The 19,965-nt window shown below is 33.2% G+C and overlaps 2 protein-coding genes across 2 annotated transcripts; both read left to right on the plus strand.

Annotated features, from left to right (window-relative positions):
- Window positions 1-12,106: 12,106 nt before the first annotated feature.
- LOC112741991 (protein C2-DOMAIN ABA-RELATED 7) lies at window positions 12,107-13,927 on the plus strand. Its single transcript, XM_025791194.3, has 3 exons — window positions 12,107-12,494; window positions 12,939-13,034; window positions 13,481-13,927. The coding sequence occupies exons 1-3, from the start codon at window positions 12,384-12,386 to the stop codon at window positions 13,784-13,786; spliced, it is 513 nt and encodes a 170-aa protein (XP_025646979.1). The 5' UTR covers window positions 12,107-12,383; the 3' UTR covers window positions 13,787-13,927.
- A 581-nt stretch (window positions 13,928-14,508) lies between these two features.
- Window positions 14,509-18,107, plus strand: LOC112741992 (uncharacterized). The gene is made up of 7 exons (XM_025791196.3): window positions 14,509-15,318; window positions 15,611-15,874; window positions 16,301-16,817; window positions 16,895-17,100; window positions 17,181-17,293; window positions 17,526-17,666; window positions 17,794-18,107. The coding sequence occupies exons 1-7, from the start codon at window positions 14,782-14,784 to the stop codon at window positions 17,873-17,875; spliced, it is 1,860 nt and encodes a 619-aa protein (XP_025646981.1). The 5' UTR covers window positions 14,509-14,781; the 3' UTR covers window positions 17,876-18,107.
- The last annotated feature ends 1,858 nt before the right edge of the window (window positions 18,108-19,965 follow it).

A 19,965-nucleotide genomic window follows, 5' to 3' on the forward strand; every position in this document is an offset into this window, starting at 1 on the left:
TTTATAGCTAGTAATGTTCTTTAATAATATATAAAATTTAATATATTTTTTTATATACAGATCACAAATTTAACTTTTTAATTTGTAAAGTTTAACTTTTTTTAATTTTTAAAATACAAAATTAATTTTTTAATTTATAAATTTACACAAATTTAACCATATAATTTGTGAACTTTAATTTTTTAAAATTTTTAAAATACAAATTTAATCCTTTAATTTGTGAGCTTCCAAAATTTGAATTCAATTTTTCTCGAATCAGATCATCAGTTTTCTTTTCCCTCCAATTCAATATCTTCGATTTGTGTTTTAGAATTCTTTTAAAAAAAATTGACTCTATATTAATTAAAAATACACAAACTCTCCATATAAACAACGATCCATATAAAAAAAAATGAGGCACATTATGTTGCTATACTTAATATATACTATTTAGAAAGTATATATTTAAGGATAGCTATATATTAGTTAGAAACGATTAATTATTATCAATGAGAAGGATTAATCATTTCTAGAATAGTATGCAACAATCTAGGGTTGGGGTGGAAATATGGATTGATGATTAATGTTTTTTAAAATTATTAGACAAGCCTAAAATTTATAAAGATTTAAATTAATGAATTATTTTAAAATAATTTATTAAAAAAAAGTTAAACATGATATTTTAAATCAAAATTTTAATATTATAATTGTATAAATATTTTAATTATATTATGTATATTAATCCGAATTTCATCAGTGTAATCTAAAAAATATATTTATATTTGAAATTAAAATGACTAATTTATCAATTAGACTGAAAATAAATCAAGCTGAATCAAATTAGGCCAATAAATTAATGAGTTTATTAAAATTTAAATTTGATTTAAGTTTGACTCATCTCAAACTCAAAACCTTAACTTATCCTCTTGTTAACGAGTAATGACAATGACAAAACTTTTCATTGGCATTTGTCATTGGCAATGGAACGATGACTCCCCATATATTTTTAGAAAAATGAGTAGTGCTTCTTCAAAGGTTATAAGTTAGTAACTGGCCCATCTGTCATTGCAAACTCAATTGTATACGTTTGAAACTCACATAATTCATTTACATACCTATGTATTTTTTTTTTTTTACCAAAAATAGAGAGATTCGAACCTACAATCTCTAAATAAGTATAGAAAAATTATGCTATTTGAGTTATAACTCATTGGCACGTACCTATGTTTATTTGAGAGGAAATGAAAAGACAAAAAAAAATAAAGGAAAGAAAATTTAAAAAAAATAAATATTTTTTATTATTTGATTGATAAGAGAAATTAAAGAAAAAAATTGAATAGTATAAAAAAATAAATGAGACTCACCAATTTTTTCTCTCAATATTAAAAAGAAAAGAAAGAGAAAATTTGTTATGTATCTCTATTTTTAATATTATCTCTTTTTTAATATATTTTATAATACAAAAATAAAATTATTTTTTATAATATTTTTTTTTTATTTTCCTTTCATCTAATCACATCTAAAAAAATAAAAAATAAAAATTCATTCAATTTCTTTCTTTTCATTTTTTTAATTTTCTATTTCGTTCCTCTTTATTTCTTTCTTTCTAACCAAACATAATTTTCATCTTAAATTTCGCATAATGAGCTTTTAGACTTTGATTATTTATCTAATTGGTAAGCCTTTTAAGTTGAAAAAAATATTAGCAATTTTTTGTTTTATTGCCAAATTTTTTTTATTAATTTAATTTATTTTAATGTTATTTTAAGTTTTATTGATTTTTAAATGATTTTTTAGACACAAAATTAAGATATTAACGTATATAATGGGCTTTGGACTTTGGTTATTTATCTAATTGGTAAGTCTTTCAAGTTGAAAAAAATATTAGCAATTTTATTTTTATTGTCTAATTTTTTTTATCAATTTTGTTTCTTTTAATATTATTTTATGTTTTATTAATTTTTAAATTAATTCTTTTAGACATAAAATTAAAATATTAAATAAGTATTAGTGTTATTATATTCAAAGTTTCAATATTTCAAATTCCAAACTAAGTTTTAAATAATTATAATTTCATGTATCATTTTTAAAAAATTAAGTAAATTTTTATCTATAATTTAATATTATTTTATATTTGTTAGTTCCTTAATTAAATTTTTTTACTAGTAAAAAAAATTCAAATATTCAATAAGTATATATTATAATTTTTAATATTTATCGTTGTAACTGTAATTTCTTTTATATATTTAACATGTTATATATTTTAATTTTTTCACAACTATAATGATTAAAAAAATTCAAATAATTGATACTTTTTAAAAAGAAGGCTAATGTTCAAGTAAGAAAAAAATACATCTTCTATAATATCAATATCTATTTATAATTTTAATATTTCAATAAATTATAAAAAAATAATCTGATACAATTTTTAAATATTCAAAGAGTCACATTTTATGAGTTTGATCTTAATTTAAAAAAAAAAATCCTAAAAACAAATTTAAATTTAACAACATCATTCAAACGACAACGATGAGATTAAAAGATCTTATCTTAAATGAAATTCATATAAAAAATATTTAGACAATTATTCTTTATCTAGTAAAGATCATTCAAAATAATTTCAGTATATCTAGATTGATGATTGACATATTATTTGTTATTTTTCAAATTATATATCGGTCTCCTAAAAATTCTCTTCAAACTTTACTACTAATTAACGAATTGAACTCAAATAAACAATATATACTTTTCTTGCTTGAAAAACAATATATATATATATATATATATATATATATTCTCAGTAGGATATTTTTCTAGGTAAATGAAACCCGAAGGTGGCACATTGGGATAAGCTAACAGGAAAAGTTTTGTTAGTAAGAAGTTTCAAACACTATTTCATAACAATGGGAATTCATTAAGATGGTAACTTAATCCTTTAATCAATAGATAAGAGTTTGAATTTTGAGAATGGAAAATAATCTTATCAATCTCTATTTTCTATACAGGATGTCGAGTCAAATTAGTCGAATTTATAGTAACAAGACCCGAGTACTGATAGTTCAATTAAGATCTCAAAACATTTATCCTGTTACATTTTATTTTGTGAAATTATATAATCCATGCAGATTGATCATAGAATTTATTTGTATCCAATAACCGCAAATTACTTGAGGACGAAGCAGCCGCAACATTATTGGGCATGTGGGTGCGAGCATCTTCCAATTAAGGTTAAGGTATTCATATAGGGTCACTCATAATTGGTAAGAACTTTTATCCTATCTCCACTTGAAGATCAAAAGTGAAAGTTCCTGAAGAAGAGGAGCAATTGTGAAGATGTGTTATCACTATCAATCAAGCAAGCATGTCTAGATGGTAAATATTGATAAAGCCATGTCTATGTCCTCTAACAAAAAGTTGTATACTTTAATGTCTTTTCCTTGTTCTCTATGTACGAGTACAATAATATGATGAACATTTTCTGCTGGAACCAAGTTGATTATATCCCTTTATTTTGTTTAATGTAATAGGACCAGTTAACCCGGCCTTGCAAAATTTTAAAAAAGGGAACAACATAATTCCAATCTAATGTATGTCTTGTTTGCATTTTCCACAATTAGGAATAATTCAAAAATGGAAAAGTACAGGTAAACAATAAAAATATTAAACAATGTAAATAATAGATATATTGAAAGTTCATTTTACTAGTGTACGGATGATTATTTTAATATTAAAATTTAGAGGGTTAATTTGGAGGTATAATGTGTTTTTATTTAATTGGTAGTTGTTCGTATTGTTCAACAAAATTATTGTCCCCCTAACATTCCTCTTCAAAAATATTAGTGCATGTGAAAAATTAATTAGCAAATCAATCAATATAACAATTATTTCTATCTAGAATGTTTAGTGCTGATAGTGATGGTAATAATGATGGAAAATTATAAAAATTTGGAATTTGAGAAAAAAGTAGTTATGGTATTAGTGGTCAAGGATAAATGGATAAAAATAATTTAAAAAATTTGGTTAATTTTTTAAAAATTCAATGAAAACCGAAGGATTGGATATTTTATCATATGATACTTATTTTTTACGAAATTTCTTGTGTGGTTGGACTTTGATATAGCTTATTTCTAAATTATTATCTTCTAGCTTTCAAATGATACGAGGTATATTTCAATTATAAAAGAACAAAAAGAGTGAGTACCTATAAAAAATACTCTAACACTCAAGTTAATATGTGAATCATAAACTCTTTTTAAAAAAGTAATTTTAGACCCGTATTTTACCTTTTTCTTTTTGATTTACCCTTTTCAATAATTAGAGTATATGGATTAGCTGTTATCAATTACAATCACGCTAATAATAACAAATAAAAATATTTAGAACGTTTTGTATGATATTGATATTAATGGTCGATCTATAATGCATGGAGTCGAATTATAATGTGTAACTGATTTATAATGAACATATCAATAAGTATAAATTTAGTTTCATTTTTTGTGTGGATAAAGATAAATCAACTCTATTTATTGTGGGGCAAGTGCTTCCACTAAAATTTGAAAATAAAACAACTATATTAATTGTATACAAAAGATTAACCACTAATTTAATTATTTATATAAAATATATATTGAAATATAAAATATACATTAAATTAAAAATATATGAAATAAGTTAAATAATATATACATATATATACAAATATATAGTGTTTGATTTAATAGTTAATTTTTAATATATATACATATATTTTAATATATATTTTATATTTTAATATATATTTTATATAAGTAATTGATTTGATAATTAATTTTTTGTGTGTATATAATATTATTATGCATTCGAATATCAGTAAAATCTATATATTACTAAACATCACAATCTAATAATTTTACACAACCTCACGATTTAGTGTTTATATTAGTAACTACATTTTGGTTCTCTAAATTATTAACAAAATCAGTTTTGGGTTTCGTACAAACAAAATATCAACATTTTTCAGCTATTAAATACAAACAACTGAATAAGTACTACCCATTTTTTCAGCTAAATTTTTATAAAATGAATTAAGCATCTCATAAAAAAATATTTTAATATTTTTGATATATTCAATGTATTAAAAACGTAAAAAAATTTATTCTTGTAATAAATAATATTAAAATATATTTTTTTATAATATACTTAACTAATATCCTTATAACATAGAATAGTAAAATCCTAAAATAAAATATCAAATTCTTTTTTTTTTTTGGTCGGTGGATTGGACAACCCCCAATTCTAGGTACCTCAAATGGATTGGACAACCCCCAATCCTAGGTACAACACACACCCACACAGTCCTCATATACTTACCATTTTTTTCTTCCTCGGTTGCAGGGTAGGAGTTGAGCCCGGGACCTTTAATATCAAATTCTTTGTCAAAAGAAAAAAGTATCATCTGGACTGATTGCATTGCTGATCCACTAGCAACCTCAGAAGGGCATATCCAATTTGCATGGACCAACTTATATTCATCTATCAAAGGCAAGCCCATTCGAACCAAAAACTAAAAGGGGCCTTGCTCATAAATATCCTAATCTTCAATCTTAGGTTTGATTTCCGGTCAGTTTGGGGGCTTGGAGCGTCTGTCTTGGGTCTGGGCCAGGTATTGGTCAGGCCCCTGACCAAAAAAAAAAAATGCGATTGACAATGAACAAAACATAAAAATAAAACTGCAATTTAAATACTACCAAAAAAAGGTGCAATTTAAATATGTAAATATGTAATGAATAATCTCTTGCATGTTTTATTTGATTGTTTGGAGTTTGGTCATTTTTTCGATTAATTTTATTATTTTTCGTTAGAAAAAAGGGAAAAAGTAAAATAAATAAATTATAAAAATAAATGAGTTGACTAATAATTTTAAAACGTATAATTTTTTATTTTTCAAGGTACCTTTTAATTGGGTAAAAAATAATTCGTTGTGAATTAGAATTTTATTTAAGAATTTATTATTAATTAATAAATTATTGTTATTATAAAGTAAGATTTGAATTACCAACATTTAATCGAATATTGACCAATCTAAATTAATTTAAACGAGTTAATACTCAAAATCGTCCCCGAAAGATACCTCAATCTCCATATTAGTCCTCGAAAGATAAAGTTAATCAAAAGAGTCCCCGAAAGTTACACGAGTTAATCAGGTTCATCCTTCCGTCAATTTGCTTGATGACATGGCTAACGTCTGCTCACGTGGCACGTTAACTTCCATGCTGGCAGAGAAGGAATACGACGCCGTTTTGAGGGAATGTCCAGATAGACATGAATCGGCGTCGTTTCGTGGAGATAGTGGATTCAAAACGTTGCAGAATGGAGTCACCCTCTTCCCTAACGAGTATCTCCACGTTTGGCTCCAAAATTGTTTCGTCTCCGTCAAGCCATGCCCTAACCCCTTCACGTTGCATTCGAACATCGCCATCGACGTTTGTCCTCGTTGGCTGACGATCAAAGCCGAGTAGCTGTAGGTACTGAGAAGAGCGGTCGTCAGCTGTTAGCAACATTGTTTGTGGAAGAAGCAAGCGTGACGGTTAGAGGTAAGCATTAAAGTTTTTTCCTTTTTTTTGAAGTCAGTTTGTAGGCTGATGTGTTAGGGGTGGCGTTCTGTATATCTCTGTCTTTAGGGGTAGGGGTTTGTGTGAGTGTTGTTTAAGGTTAGAATACATTGCTTTGAATGCCGTTGTGATGATATTGTGTTATGGGTGTTTGATGTTAATGGGAGTTAGTTTTCGTTGTTGCATGTTTGTTTTGGGGTTAGGGTTTCTTATGTTATGATTGAGAATAGGCAGTTGCAATCTGTGTGGGCTAAGGAGGTTTTCTTGTTTCTGCTTGTAGATGGAAGGTCCTCCGATGACCTTTGTGTTTCACCATGGGGGACTGTTTAAGAAGAATGCTGAAGGAGATATGGTATACGAACCCGATAATACAGAGGTGCTGACGGGGGTTGAAGGAGACACGCTTGACGTCTTCTTTGTAAGGGGTTATTATAGGGAGTTGGGTTACATTGAAGCTGGAAGTTGTTGGTGGAAAGATCCTGGAGTTCCTCTTTCATCAGGGTTGAGAAGCTTGGTCACAGACGCAGACTTGGTTGCCATGTGCAGGGATTGCAGGAGAAACCACAATCTGATCAATATCTACCTGGAGCATTGTATCTCTCAGCCTTGTATAGTAGACCAGATTGAGGATGAAGTAGTGAATGTGGAAGCAGCAGGGTTGAAACAGGGGAAGTGCAGCTCCCAACCTGTGAAGAAACCCACAAGAATTGATCCTCAGTCCCAGAAGCAAACCTGTCACCCCAACAGAATAACCCACAGCCCAAGTCACAGCCCAAGTCACAGCCCAAGTCACAGCCCAATCCTAGAATGAAGCCCATATCTGAGTCCAGTGAACCAAAGGTGAAGCCCATGTCTCAGCCCAATAAAGCAGCCCAGCAGCCCAAGAAGACAACATCTCAGCCCAAGAAGACAACTGCTCAGCCCATGAAGCCTGTTTCGGAGGCCAAGAAGACCAGTTATCAGGCCAAATCAGTCCCACCTCAATCAAATTCATCATCAGAGGCAGGCAATAACTCACAAGGGGCAAAGGACAAACAAACTAGCAGTGGATGCAGAGTCACAAGATCTGGAAGACAAGTGAAGGAAGCTCAACTCCAGGAAGATGACACTGACTCTCATGACTCTTATGAGAGTACTGAAGATGAACTGTATAGGCCTCCAAAGGTTGTAGGAGACAACCTCTATAGCAGTGAGAGTGACAGTGACTCTGGAAAGGGAAAAAGAAGTAGAAAAAGGGACAGCAGGTCTGAAGTCAGAGAAAAGCAGAAGCCCCCTAAGAAAAGACTAGCTGATAAAGAGATAGACACCGATGATTCCAACTATGAGGGGTCTGAGGATGAAGAAAGTTCTGAGTCTGGTATGTTAATTCCATTAGGGTTACTTGTTTCCTAAATTATTATGCAAATGTTACGGTTTCTAATGTGTTAAACTTCTTTGTTAGCAGATTTAGAAGATAGTGATGCTGCCTCAGATGCTGACTCCTGGCATTCAGAGGATTCTGATAAGGTGTTGGAGTCTGATGAAGAAGCACCAGCTGTGTTCCCTCAGTTCAATGAAAAAACAAAGTTTGGAGAGTTGAAATTCGAGGTGAGTATGGTATTTAAATCAAAGTCTGAATTCATGCAAGCAACTAGGGATTATACAATCCAGTGGGGTAGAAATATTTTCTTTTCAAAAAATGACAAAGTTAGAGTTAGGGCTGTCTGCAAGTCCGAAGATTGTCCCTGGGTAGTTTACTGTGCATGTAATAAGCAAGATGGTTCTTGGCAAATTAAGACACTAGTAGATAATCACACTTGTCCTAGAAGGAGGAAAAACAGAGCTGCAACCCAAACCTGGACTCTGAGTAAACTAGTTCCTAAGCTTAGAAAACACCCAACCATGAAGCATCGAGAGGTTTATGACTGGTTTGTTAGAAAGTGCAACGTCTATCTCAATAGCACTTGCATTACAAGAGCTTTGAAAGCCGCTAGGAAAATAGTTGAGGGTGATGAGATAGCTCAATATGGGTTGGTGTGGGACTATGCCAATGAGTTGCTGACTAGTAACCCCGGATCCACAGTTCAAGTGTCTGTTATCCCCATGCCTGAGAGTCCTCCCCTGTTTGATCGCTTTTATGTCTGCCTTGATGCCTGCAAGAGGGGTTTTAAGGCTGGTTGCAGACCCTTAATTGGTCTTGATGGAGCGTTTCTGAAAACACTACATGGGGGTCAGATTTTAACAGCTTGTGGGCAGGATGCTAACAATCACATACTTGTGATTGCTTATGCCATAGTCAGTGTTGAAAATAAGGACAACTGGAAGTGGTTCCTTGAGTTACTGCACAATGATCTGGGAGACTACAGGGAGAACAAGTAGTGCTTCATTTCAGACATGCAGAAGGTTAGCACTTTCTTGATTCTGATAAGACAATACTGGGACTATTTTGATTTAATAAAGTAACATTGAGGGATGTATTTGATTTAATGAAGTTATCGTAGGGACGAATTTGACATGTTATCTTCTCGTGTTTGTTTCAACTTGCAGGGATTAATACCAGCTGTTCAGGAAGTATTTCCCAGGGTACACCATCGATTCTGCGTCTGGCATTTATGGCGCAATTTCTCAAAACAGTGGTCTAGTACTGAACTGAAGGATATGGTTTGGGAATGTGCTCGGTCTAGGACAACAGTTGAATTCAACAGAAACATGAACAGAGTGAAGCTCATTAATCAAAAAGCATGGGAATATCTCGAGAAGTGGCCAAAAGATGCATGGACAAAGGCCCACTTCAGTGAACTACCAAAGGTGGATAACATATGCAACAATGCTTGCGAGTCTTTCAACGCAAAAATCAAGCATGATAGGGGCAAGCCGATTCTGACATTAGCTGAGGAAGTAAGAAGAATAATAATGAAGAGTATTGTTGACAATCGGAAGAAGCTAGAGAATTATCAAGGGATTCTCCCCCCTGTTCAGCAGAGCAGACTCGAAGCCATGACAGCGTTGTCTAGCCACTGGGCTCCTCAATGGTCTGGTGATGAGAAGGAAGAACTGTATGAAGTTCATGGCTGGCCAACCAATATGGTGGTTGACCTGGGAAAGCATACATGCAGCTGTCGTTTTTGGCAACTAACAGGTAAAAAATTCAACATTTAGTTACTATAATTTACTTTTATGCACGAGTTTAAAATAATGATTGGTTTCTCTATGTAAGGGATGTCGTGTATGTATGCAATCTCAGCTATACAAGATAAGAATGACAAACATGCTGAAGACTATTGTCACGACTGGTTGAAGATGGAAGCGTACAGGAAGACTTATTGCTTCAATGTGAATCCAGTGAAAGGTCAGGATCTGTGGGAAAAAACTCCACACCCAGCACCCGTCCCACCACCATTTAAGGCAAAGCCTGGAAGACCAACCAAGAAAAGGAGAAGAGAGAAGGACGAACAACCCACTGGGTCAAAAACAAAGATGAAGAGGAAATACAACCCTATCAGATGCATGTATTGCAGTGAGATAGGACACAACAAGCGAAGCTGCGCAAAGAAGAAAGCAACTGAAGCTGAGGAGCATGCTAGGCAGCTGCAGCTGCAACTAGCTCTGGTTGCCCCTGCTGCAGAAGGGGCTGCCCCTGAAGCAACCACTGTCCCAGCTAAACCTAATTCAGCTGCAGCACCAACACAGACCCCGACAGTTATTGATGTTAGCCAGTGTGACAGTATACCACCAACACAAGAAACACAACAGGTAATCAGCCATATGTGATTCATTTTAAACATTAGCTATTTCATAACTCTCATTTATTTAATAAGCTAAATCTAAATCTAGATGTACCATTAATTTGTGTAGGAACAACTCGCTGCTAGGCCATCGAAGCTAAAGGTCATTAAAGGGAAAGCCAGAATTCAGTCGTCTCCTAAAGCTACTGTAGCCGCACCAGTTGCTATCTCTGCTGAGACAATCAAGGGGACTAGTTCAGCCACTGCTAAAAAACTGGCCGACTTTATGACCTTCGTTCCTACTCCGGCCTTCAAGCCCCCAAGAAAGACTGATAAACAACTTTGATTAGTGTTGAATTGTATTGTCGTTGAACTCGTTTTTTTGTGTGAGGATACTTTCTGTTATTTTGCACAGGGCAGTTGGAGTGACATTATGTACATTTTCGTTATCTATGTCAATGCAAGTTGTACTATGCCCTTTTATTTTGGTCTAGGATACTTTAGGTTATGTATCCTCATGTAAAAGCTTATGACTTTGATCTGGTCTGTTTCCTATGTTTACATTATCTACTCAATGTTTAACACTACTTTCACTACTAATTATGTCCATTCCTTAGTACATGTTACTTTAATAGTCAACCGAATTGGTTTGGAACCTTTCAATTGGATTGTGTTGTCTTCATATAAAACAACCAAATGAAACATCTATTCTCATTCAATGGATTCATCTCATTACACCATCAAGTGTTTGGAATTTGCTTTACTTGGAACGACACAACAAACTACAAACAATCACATTAAGCACAACTACCACAAACAGGAAAACTATTAACATTTTCAATGCTTTTACTTCAGCTTCCAAGCTGCCCAGTCTCCATGCCACCTTCAACCTCCATTCATCATAGTCACTATCAACCTGCAGCTCAGCCCCATAATCTTTCTTCGTTGCACCTTGGCCCATCCCTTCATACTCATCATCCTCAACCCACTTAAAGTAGTTGCAGTGACTGCCCTTCTGAAAATTCAGAAATCACAAAACAAAAAATCAAACAAAATCCCAACACACAAAACAACATCAAAAACCCTTAAAATCTTACACCACACTCACCCGGTACCTTGGACATGCACGAAATAGTCTATCTGGGTTCTCTGCTGTCCCAGACTTTCTTATCGCAGCCTTCAACCCACAGAAACATGATTCTTCATGGGGTTTCCTCCGGCTTCGCATTGAGGCGCTGGAACCATTACTCCCGTTCGAGAACAACGACACACCGCCACCACGGCCTCCATTTCCGGCCTCCATCGTTGCCCCAAACCACCAACTTGAACACGAACCCAGCTATATGGCCATCTGATTGATGAAGGCGACCTATTTATCGTGGAATTTAGGATTAGGTTTCAAACACTTAGGGACTCATTTGAACTGTTTTCTCAAACTTACCTTGTCAGCAACACGTCATCACACGTGGGCCTCTTCCACGTTGGAGGCTAACCACACACATCAGCAACAGTTAGCCAGGTCACCAACGCAGTTAATGGAAGGACAAACGTGATTAACTCGTGTAACTTTTGGGGACTCTTTTGATTAACTTTATCTTTCGGGGACTAATATGGAGATCGAGGTATCTTTCGGGGACGATTTTGAGTAATAACTCTAATTTAAACGGTACATTTAAAGCTCAGTTGACCAAACGAAACACATGCACCTGAAAAAAATTGAGAGATTGAGAGATGAAAAAACCCGTGATCCATGAGAGCCACATGTTTTTACCAGTACGTGTAAATAAATTTTGACAATTATTATTGACCCTGTAACTTGTTTATCTACCACAAGAAAAAGAGAAAAAAAGGACAATTCTTTTTTAGGTGTGGACCAAGTTTGAGGATTGGTTTTTTGTCGTGTGCGTTGTTTTAAGATGCTTGCATTTAACAAAGTTGTAAGTGTTCAGATTCATATATATAATAATAACACAAACAAATCAAATTGTGCAGGGTGTGTAAGTGTTACAAATAAAAAATAAGAAAAATAATAAGAATAGCAACTTTTTATTATATTCTTCATCGTTTCATTAGCACATAGCAATTCCGAATAGACAAAGGTGGGTTTTCAATGGAGAACATTCTGGGTCTCATCAAACTACGCATCAAAAGAGGCACTAACCTCAAACCTTGTGATAGTGATTCCAGTGACCCTTATGTCCTTGTCACCTTGGAGGAAACGGTTAGAACTTAGAACCCTTTTCTCTTTTATTTTTTTAATTTCTAATTTATTTTTTATGGCTGCATGCACCCCTGAACCTTGATTAATTGGTTTCAGTTGAGATCATATATTATCATCATGTGGATGTTGATTCTTGTTATTTATGTTATGTTATTCTAATTTTATCATTTTCTGTTTAAGCCATATGTGGAAATGAGCATCTGGGTCTATTTAATGATGCTTTCTAATTCTATTTTAAGATGTGCATTCATATGATTATTTCTTTTCCTGTTTTCCATATGTGTCGCACTTTTTTTTTTAAAAAAAAAAGACATAATAATATACCCTGTTGGCTTATGATGTTGTTTAAAGTGAGCTTGGACGTGAATGTTTATCAATAGTTCAATTTTTCTAATGCTCTAAACTACTTGGTCTGAATATTTTAACTTGTTTTAATTACTGCAGAAACTGAAAACTCGTCATGAGAAAGATAGCTTGAATCCTGAGTGGAATGAAGAATTGACACTCTATATTAAGGATGTTAATATTCCCATTCATCTTGTAAGTATTATAACGATTTTTATCAATGGATTTACCTTTTGTAGAATGATATATGCTCTTGGAAGCAATGCTAAAAGGGGGTGCTTGTTGTACAAAATGGTTGAATGTTGAAACAGAAACAGGGCAATTGTCTTGAAAAAAATTTTTCAGATTTTTTGTCCAACTAAAGAAAAGGCACTGGAGTGTAGGAATGTAAAATTTTTGCGTTTTGCCCTTAACCTTAAACATTTCTTACTAAGTGAGGAGTTAAACAAATCTTAGTTTTTTATTTATTATATTTTATATCAATGGTTCAGATTTAGAACTTATAATTTAAGGTTTAGGGTTTAGAATACAGTTCAGAGAGCACTGCACTCCTTACTTTCTCTAAAACGCATTAGCATTTGCCCTTAAATACTTGCCAAAATAACTTTGTTGATGGGTTTGAATTTTGTTGTTCTTTGAAGACGGTTTGTGACAAAGACACTTTCACCAAGGACGACAAGATGGGGGAAGCGGATATCGACTTGAAGCCATATCTTCTGTGTGTGAAGGTGGGATTAAGCGAGCTGCCAGAGGGCCATGTGGTGAAGAGGATTGAACCAAATGACTCTAACTGCCTTGCTGAAGAGAGCAAGATCATATGGACTAATGGGAAAGTAATCCAATATATGACTCTAAAATTGAGAAATGTTAACACTGGTGAGCTTCATGTGGAAATTAAGTGGCTTGATGTTCCTGAATCCAAGGGCTTATCTGGGGTTCCACTTTAGATCTGTTTTCATTTTCATTATCATTCCCTTGCTTTAGTAGTACTTGTGTTATGTATTTATCATGTTGTTATCACAAACTAAGATTTTGTTAACATATAACCCTTCTTATTATGGAGTGAGAATTAGGATGAGTTGCTGAAATATCAAGTTTTGTTGGTATTTAACTATTTATGATCATAAGGATGATCTTCAAATATTTATATTCATGTTTTACAACATCTTCTAAGTTTATCCCCTTCCGTATTTCATAGTTTCATGAATTTATCAATTAGGTGATGTACTGTGTACCAGTTTGTATACTAATTTACAGTTCATCTAGGTATCAGAAATTAAAACAATTAAAACACCATGGATATACTTTTCACATAATATCAGAAGTCATATTGCGTTCCATGTAACTATATAACTATACTAGAATTATCTTCGTTCTTACTTAGCTATTACCCAAATTATCATTTTCATTTTGTGATGTCGAATCAAATTTTTTTTTCTAAAAAAATATTTATATATTAACTTTAAATAATCGGTTCTTGAATCCAGGGTTTATGTTCAAAACCCAGTAAAGAGAAGACTTTAGAAGCTGCCAGCAGATATGCTGATAATGAGTAGTTGTTTTGGTTCTTCAACTGACACTAGCCACAAAACATGGTCAATTCTCTTTGATCAAACCCAAACAAGTAATGACAAAGAAATATAAATCTCTTAGCACGTTTAATTTAGATAGACAAGCAATATGAAAGAATATGCCAGAGGTTCTCATTTTGGCTCTGAAAATATCATAATTGGAATATAGACAAAAAAACCATAAACAAAAATCTTCTTTGGGTGGAGATATTTCTTTTGTTCTTTTTCATTTTTTGCATTTTCGTTCCTAAGATATGAATTTGTAAGGTTATGGTTTAATGCTTCTGAGTTTGCCTTATCTTCACAAGACTTCAGTTTTATTCAAACAAAGAAAGAAGAGCGCCAAACAAAATTAAAAGCTACTAAAAACAATGGCTGCTGCTTCTACTTCTCCAAACTTCTCAACACCTTTGCATAATAACATTAACCTCAAAACATTCCCTAAATGTTTGAATACCAAACTTAGCTTCTCATCATTCTATGTGTCATACAACAAGTCCATTATTCGAGCAAAATCATTTGGCGCCACGAAATTCGACGAGGTTGTGGTTGATGAAGAGATGGACAAGATTAGGAGGCTTCAGAACGGCTCGGACGTTAGAGGGGTGGCGTTGGAGGGCGAGAAAGGAAGGCCAGTCGACCTTACTCCCCCCGCCGTGGAGGCAATAGTAGAGAGTTTTGGAGAGTGGGTCATAAGTGGTTTGGAGAGTGAAAAAGGACACCCTGTGGAGAATGTGAGGGTCTCACTAGGCCGTGATCCTCGAATCTCCGGCACTAAGCTCAGCACGGCGGTGTTTGCTGGCCTTGCTCGCGCCGGTTGCATGGTCTATGACATGGGACTAGCCACAACACCGGCTTGTTTCATGAGTACATTGTTGCCACCATTTATGTATGATGCCTCAATAATGGTATATGCCACATATAATTTTCTTGATTCTTCTTGTTACCATTTCTTTGCTGATTCTTGATTAATTATCAATCTATATCTATATATAAATTGTATTAGAATATATTTCTATCAATATAAAAGGTTGAAAATAGAATATAACAGTGAACAAAGTATTATATTGCTTGATATGTTAACATGAATACGAATTTAATTTTGATACTTTGTTCGTGTAAAATAATTTACATGAGCAAAAATAATCATATATTAAAAGAACGAAAATTAAAATCATGGGTATAATTTTTTTCCCACAGATGACAGCATCTCACTTACCTTACACAAGAAATGGTCTCAAGTTCTTTACAAAGAGAGGGGGATTGACTTCACAACAGGTAGAAGAGATATGTGACAAAGCTGCTCATAAATATGCAAATAGGTTGGCCAAAGTATCTACCTTGCTCAACGTTCTTCCAACAAAGGTTGACTTCATGAGCACTTATGCAAAGCATCTAAGAGAAATCATCAAGGAGAGGGTCAACCATCCTTTGCATTATGACACTCCACTCCAGGGATTTCAGGTTAACTTCACTAACATGGATCTTTTTTCTATATTTACACTATGCTATTTTGCAATCTGATTCTTCGCTCTTGACATATGTCATTATAGTACATCAAATTTCGGTACATATTACTTCAAGAAATACAATGCTTTTTAACAAACAAATATTTTTTTAAAAATGCTTAATGATCAATAATTTTAATTTATATTTGCCATTACTTTTACTAGCAGCCCAACACTTTTTGTTCAGCAGGTTAATACTATATTTTTAACAAATATCTTTAGATATGGTTGACTAACTACTGACCCTCGTGTTTTAAAATGTTTACGAAAATATTTACGTAGTAAGACGCGCTACGTTATGACTAAAATGGACAAGTTGTAAATTTTGTTGCACAAAACCCAAAAGAAAAATGTATTAAAATTAGAAAATAAAAATATGCAGATAATTGTAAATGCTGGAAATGGATCAGGAGGATTCTTTACATGGGATGTGTTAGACAAACTTGGAGCAGATACCTTTGGGTCTCTGCACCTCAACCCTGATGGCATGTTCCCCAACCACATCCCGAACCCGGAGGACAAAACCGCCATGGCGCTGACACGAGCCGCCGTGCTGGACAACTCGGCGGACCTTGGAATAGTGTTCGACACCGATGTGGACAGAAGTGGCGTGGTTGACAAGAAAGGGAATCCAATAAATGGTGACAGGTTAATCGCTCTCATGGCTGCAATTGTTCTAAAGGAAAATCCAGGTTCGACTATAGTGACCGATGCTCGAACAAGCATGGGACTGACTAGATTCATAACTGAAAGAGGAGGTCACCATTGCCTCTACCGAGTTGGATACCGGAATGTTATTGATAAGGGAGCTCAGCTCAACGACGAAGGAATCGAGACGCATCTTATGATGGAAACATCTGGCCATGGTGCTCTTAAAGAGAATCATTTCCTCGACGATGGTTAGTTAACTCATTCTCAATGTGTATTTTGAATTTCAAACATCTATCTAATACTTTTAGACATCTTGTATGTGAAGGCGCCTACATGGTGGTGAAGATTATAATCGAAATGGTGCGAATGAAGCTCGCCGGATCGGATGATGATGAAGGAATTGGTATTCTCATAAAAGATCTTGAAGAGCCTTGTGAATCCGTAGAGCTAAGAATAAATATAATCTCTGAAGCTAGAGATGCCAAAGCAAAAGGATCAGAGGCTATTCAAACATTTAGAAAGTATATTGAGGTATGTGTATATGTTTAAAGCTTTAAATAAATTGAAGATCCGTATATTGAGATTTCATGGAGTTCATTCTTGTTAAATAGGAAGGGAAGCTTAAAGGGTGGGAATTGGATGCATGTGGTGACTGTTGGGTGAGTGAAGGGTGTCTGCTTGATTCAAATCACACTCCTACACCCATTGATGCTTACATGTACAGGTAAAAACCTCGTATAGAATAATTCTAGTAGTTTGATTTAATTTTTTGGGCACAATTTTCGTTTCTAACTTAGCAAACTAGTCTTCTAAGATTTAAAAATATTAAGGAAGGATAAAATTATTATTTTTTTTAGTTCTGAAGGAAGGCTTTGTCTTTTGCATTTTTTGTAAAAGAACCAAATTAAGCTGTTTTTTTTAATGAAAACTAACTAACCTGATTGTGGAAAATACAGGGCAAAAGTATCTAATGATGAGCATGGAGAACATGGTTGGGTTCACATGAGGCAGAGTATTCACAATCCAAACATTGCCGTGAACATGCAATCATCTGTTCAAGGAGGATGTTGGTCCATGGCAAGAGCTTTTAGAGATAAGTATGTCACATATTAACACTATTTATAATTTATCTCTTTGAAAGCATTTTATTGAACCTGTAATTTGTTTATCTGATTTTCTTTCTTCTTCTTTTTTTTATTTTTGTAATTTTTTCAATCTTTGCAGTTTCCTTAAATCAAGTGGAGTTGATGCATTCCTTGACATTACTCAAATTGATAAGTTTGCTGAAAATGGCACCGTGGCCTAATTTGGAAATGGCATTTCCAACGTGACACCATTTTACAGTGAATTATTGTACATTTGTACCATAAAATTAAGAAAAATAAAATATAAGTATACCACTGCAGTTGAGTACATATAAAATGTAACAAGATATGAGAATAATGTTAGACTCTATAGATCAAATAATAAGGATTTAGAACACCAATTTATATACAATAATGAAACCTGAAAGTACCAATCACTAGTTCATGACAAAATTCTACATTATCCTCATTAGATAATCACTTTTTTATTTTTCTTTTTGTCAGATTTATAGCATCTTCTTAATGAAGAGATTGATAACCGAATGCCAGTCACCAATATCTGCAAACCTTCTCATTAAAACAATAACAAATGTTCGGTCTTTCATTTTGTTGAAATAACATTTTTATAATTTCATGCGAATTTCTCTCCCGTCCCCGTCACGGAAAAAAAAAAAAAAACAGCTTGGCCTAGGTTGATTTTTCAAGTATAATCTCCTAAGTTTTGGTTAATTCTTTATTTGCTTATTCTTATTCTTTATTTTCTTTTTAAAGTTTTTATAGACAATTCATTTTTATTTCTGTTCTTGTGTGGATGAACTTTCGAGATATATATCGTCTTAGAGGAAATTGAACTTATCTCTTCGTTTCCAAAGAATATATACTTCGGCAAAAAGAACACGGAAGGTGGGTACCTGAAAAAGACACTCCGACGCTCAAATCAGTAAGTGTTTAAGAGGTATAAGAATCTTATGATTATAGAATGTTAAATATGAAATAGAATTTATCATGTGTGTGTATGTTTATAATAATTCTATGATTATAGAATGTAAAACATGAAATAGAACTTATCATGTGTTAGTGTTGAGATATAGAAATTGGTGCGTATAGAGTTGATGAATAAAGTTGATGTTATGACCGTTAGTCATTAAATTAGAATAATGGTTATTATTAAGATTGTCCGTTACAAACTTAGAATGAAGGCAAATAAAGTCGAGTTATAACTCATAATGCACAATAAAGACCAAGCTATAAGGTAATGGATAACAATTTCAAATAAAAAATTTTTGTTTATTGTTTTTGTCTTATCTCATGGTTTTAAATATGGTAAAACAATAATTATCACTTTGTAGATCCAATAATAAACAAGATATCGATACAATTTTATATATGTTCCTCAAGGAATTTAAATATTAGAAGCTCAAAATCACATCTATTAATAGACAATAAGAATGTAGTAGATAGTTTATTACTCGACAAGTGGACGTTGCAATTGAATGACAAGTGTCCTGAGCTAAATACATCGGTGATACTGAATAAACCCATTAGAGCCTAGCGCGGTCAAAGATGGTATATTGAGCTTCAAATTTCAAACACCCCTATGTAAGGGTGGTGAAGTTTCTTTTTGTAACAATCTGGGTGTTTGAGAGCAGTTAAGTAAGCACAAACTGTTTGAGAGCAAATTAATCCCTGCATATAGATGGTGGAGGAGTTTGATATGTTAATGGATATTAATGCAAGAAAACTTTAGTAGAACTTCAAGGTTTATGTTGTTCATCTATGGGAAGTTTCAAGCAAGTTCAACGTTAATGAGATCAATGGCATAGAGATGGTTCTTCAAGACACCACGACAAGTTTGTAGTAACACATGGTCATTTTTGGTAGTTTTGGGGTTTTAAACTGTACCCTCATGGCTTTATCTTTTATTTTTGTAGGGTAGGAGAATACAAGCTTCTATCCCAGAACCTTTGGTCAGGACGTAGAGAGGTAATATTGTGGAGTTCAACATGTACATTATGACTAATTTTATGGTGGTTGATAAGAAAGAGAAAATAAGGATAACCACAAATAGGTGGTCCATAAATTTTTCACATAGGACCATTGTCGTTCCAATAGCTCGACCAAGTTTTTCTCTTGAAACTTTACCCTTCAAGCCATTTCCAGAGCTGTTGGCTGCTAACAAGCTCGACGATGCTATCTTAATAGGTATGCTATTCATTATGTATTATGGACATATACTACAAAGTTATAGCATTTTAATTTATTAATTTTTGATCTGGCGTAAATGTGATAGTGGAGGTGGTTGGTAAGAAAG

This window comes from Arachis hypogaea, chromosome 14 (genome assembly GCF_003086295.3).
Source record: "Arachis hypogaea cultivar Tifrunner chromosome 14, arahy.Tifrunner.gnm2.J5K5, whole genome shotgun sequence".
Classification (NCBI taxonomy): domain Eukaryota; kingdom Viridiplantae; phylum Streptophyta; class Magnoliopsida; order Fabales; family Fabaceae; genus Arachis; species Arachis hypogaea.

Excerpts from the sequence above, each read along its gene's own strand:
- LOC112741991 (XM_025791194.3), top strand. The coding sequence starts at position 12,384 with ATGGAGAACATTCTGGGTCTCATCAAACTACGCATCAAAAGAGGCACT. Across the intron at positions 12,495-12,938 it reads TTGTCACCTTGGAGGAAACG|AAACTGAAAACTCGTCATGA; the intron begins GTTAGAACTTAG and ends TAATTACTGCAG. Across the intron at positions 13,035-13,480 it reads TTAATATTCCCATTCATCTT|ACGGTTTGTGACAAAGACAC; the intron begins GTAAGTATTATA and ends TGTTCTTTGAAG.
- LOC112741992 (XM_025791196.3), top strand. The coding sequence starts at position 14,782 with ATGGCTGCTGCTTCTACTTCTCCAAACTTCTCAACACCTTTGCATAAT. Across the intron at positions 15,875-16,300 it reads CTCCACTCCAGGGATTTCAG|ATAATTGTAAATGCTGGAAA; the intron begins GTTAACTTCACT and ends AAAAATATGCAG. Across the intron at positions 16,818-16,894 it reads GAATCATTTCCTCGACGATG|GCGCCTACATGGTGGTGAAG; the intron begins GTTAGTTAACTC and ends TTGTATGTGAAG.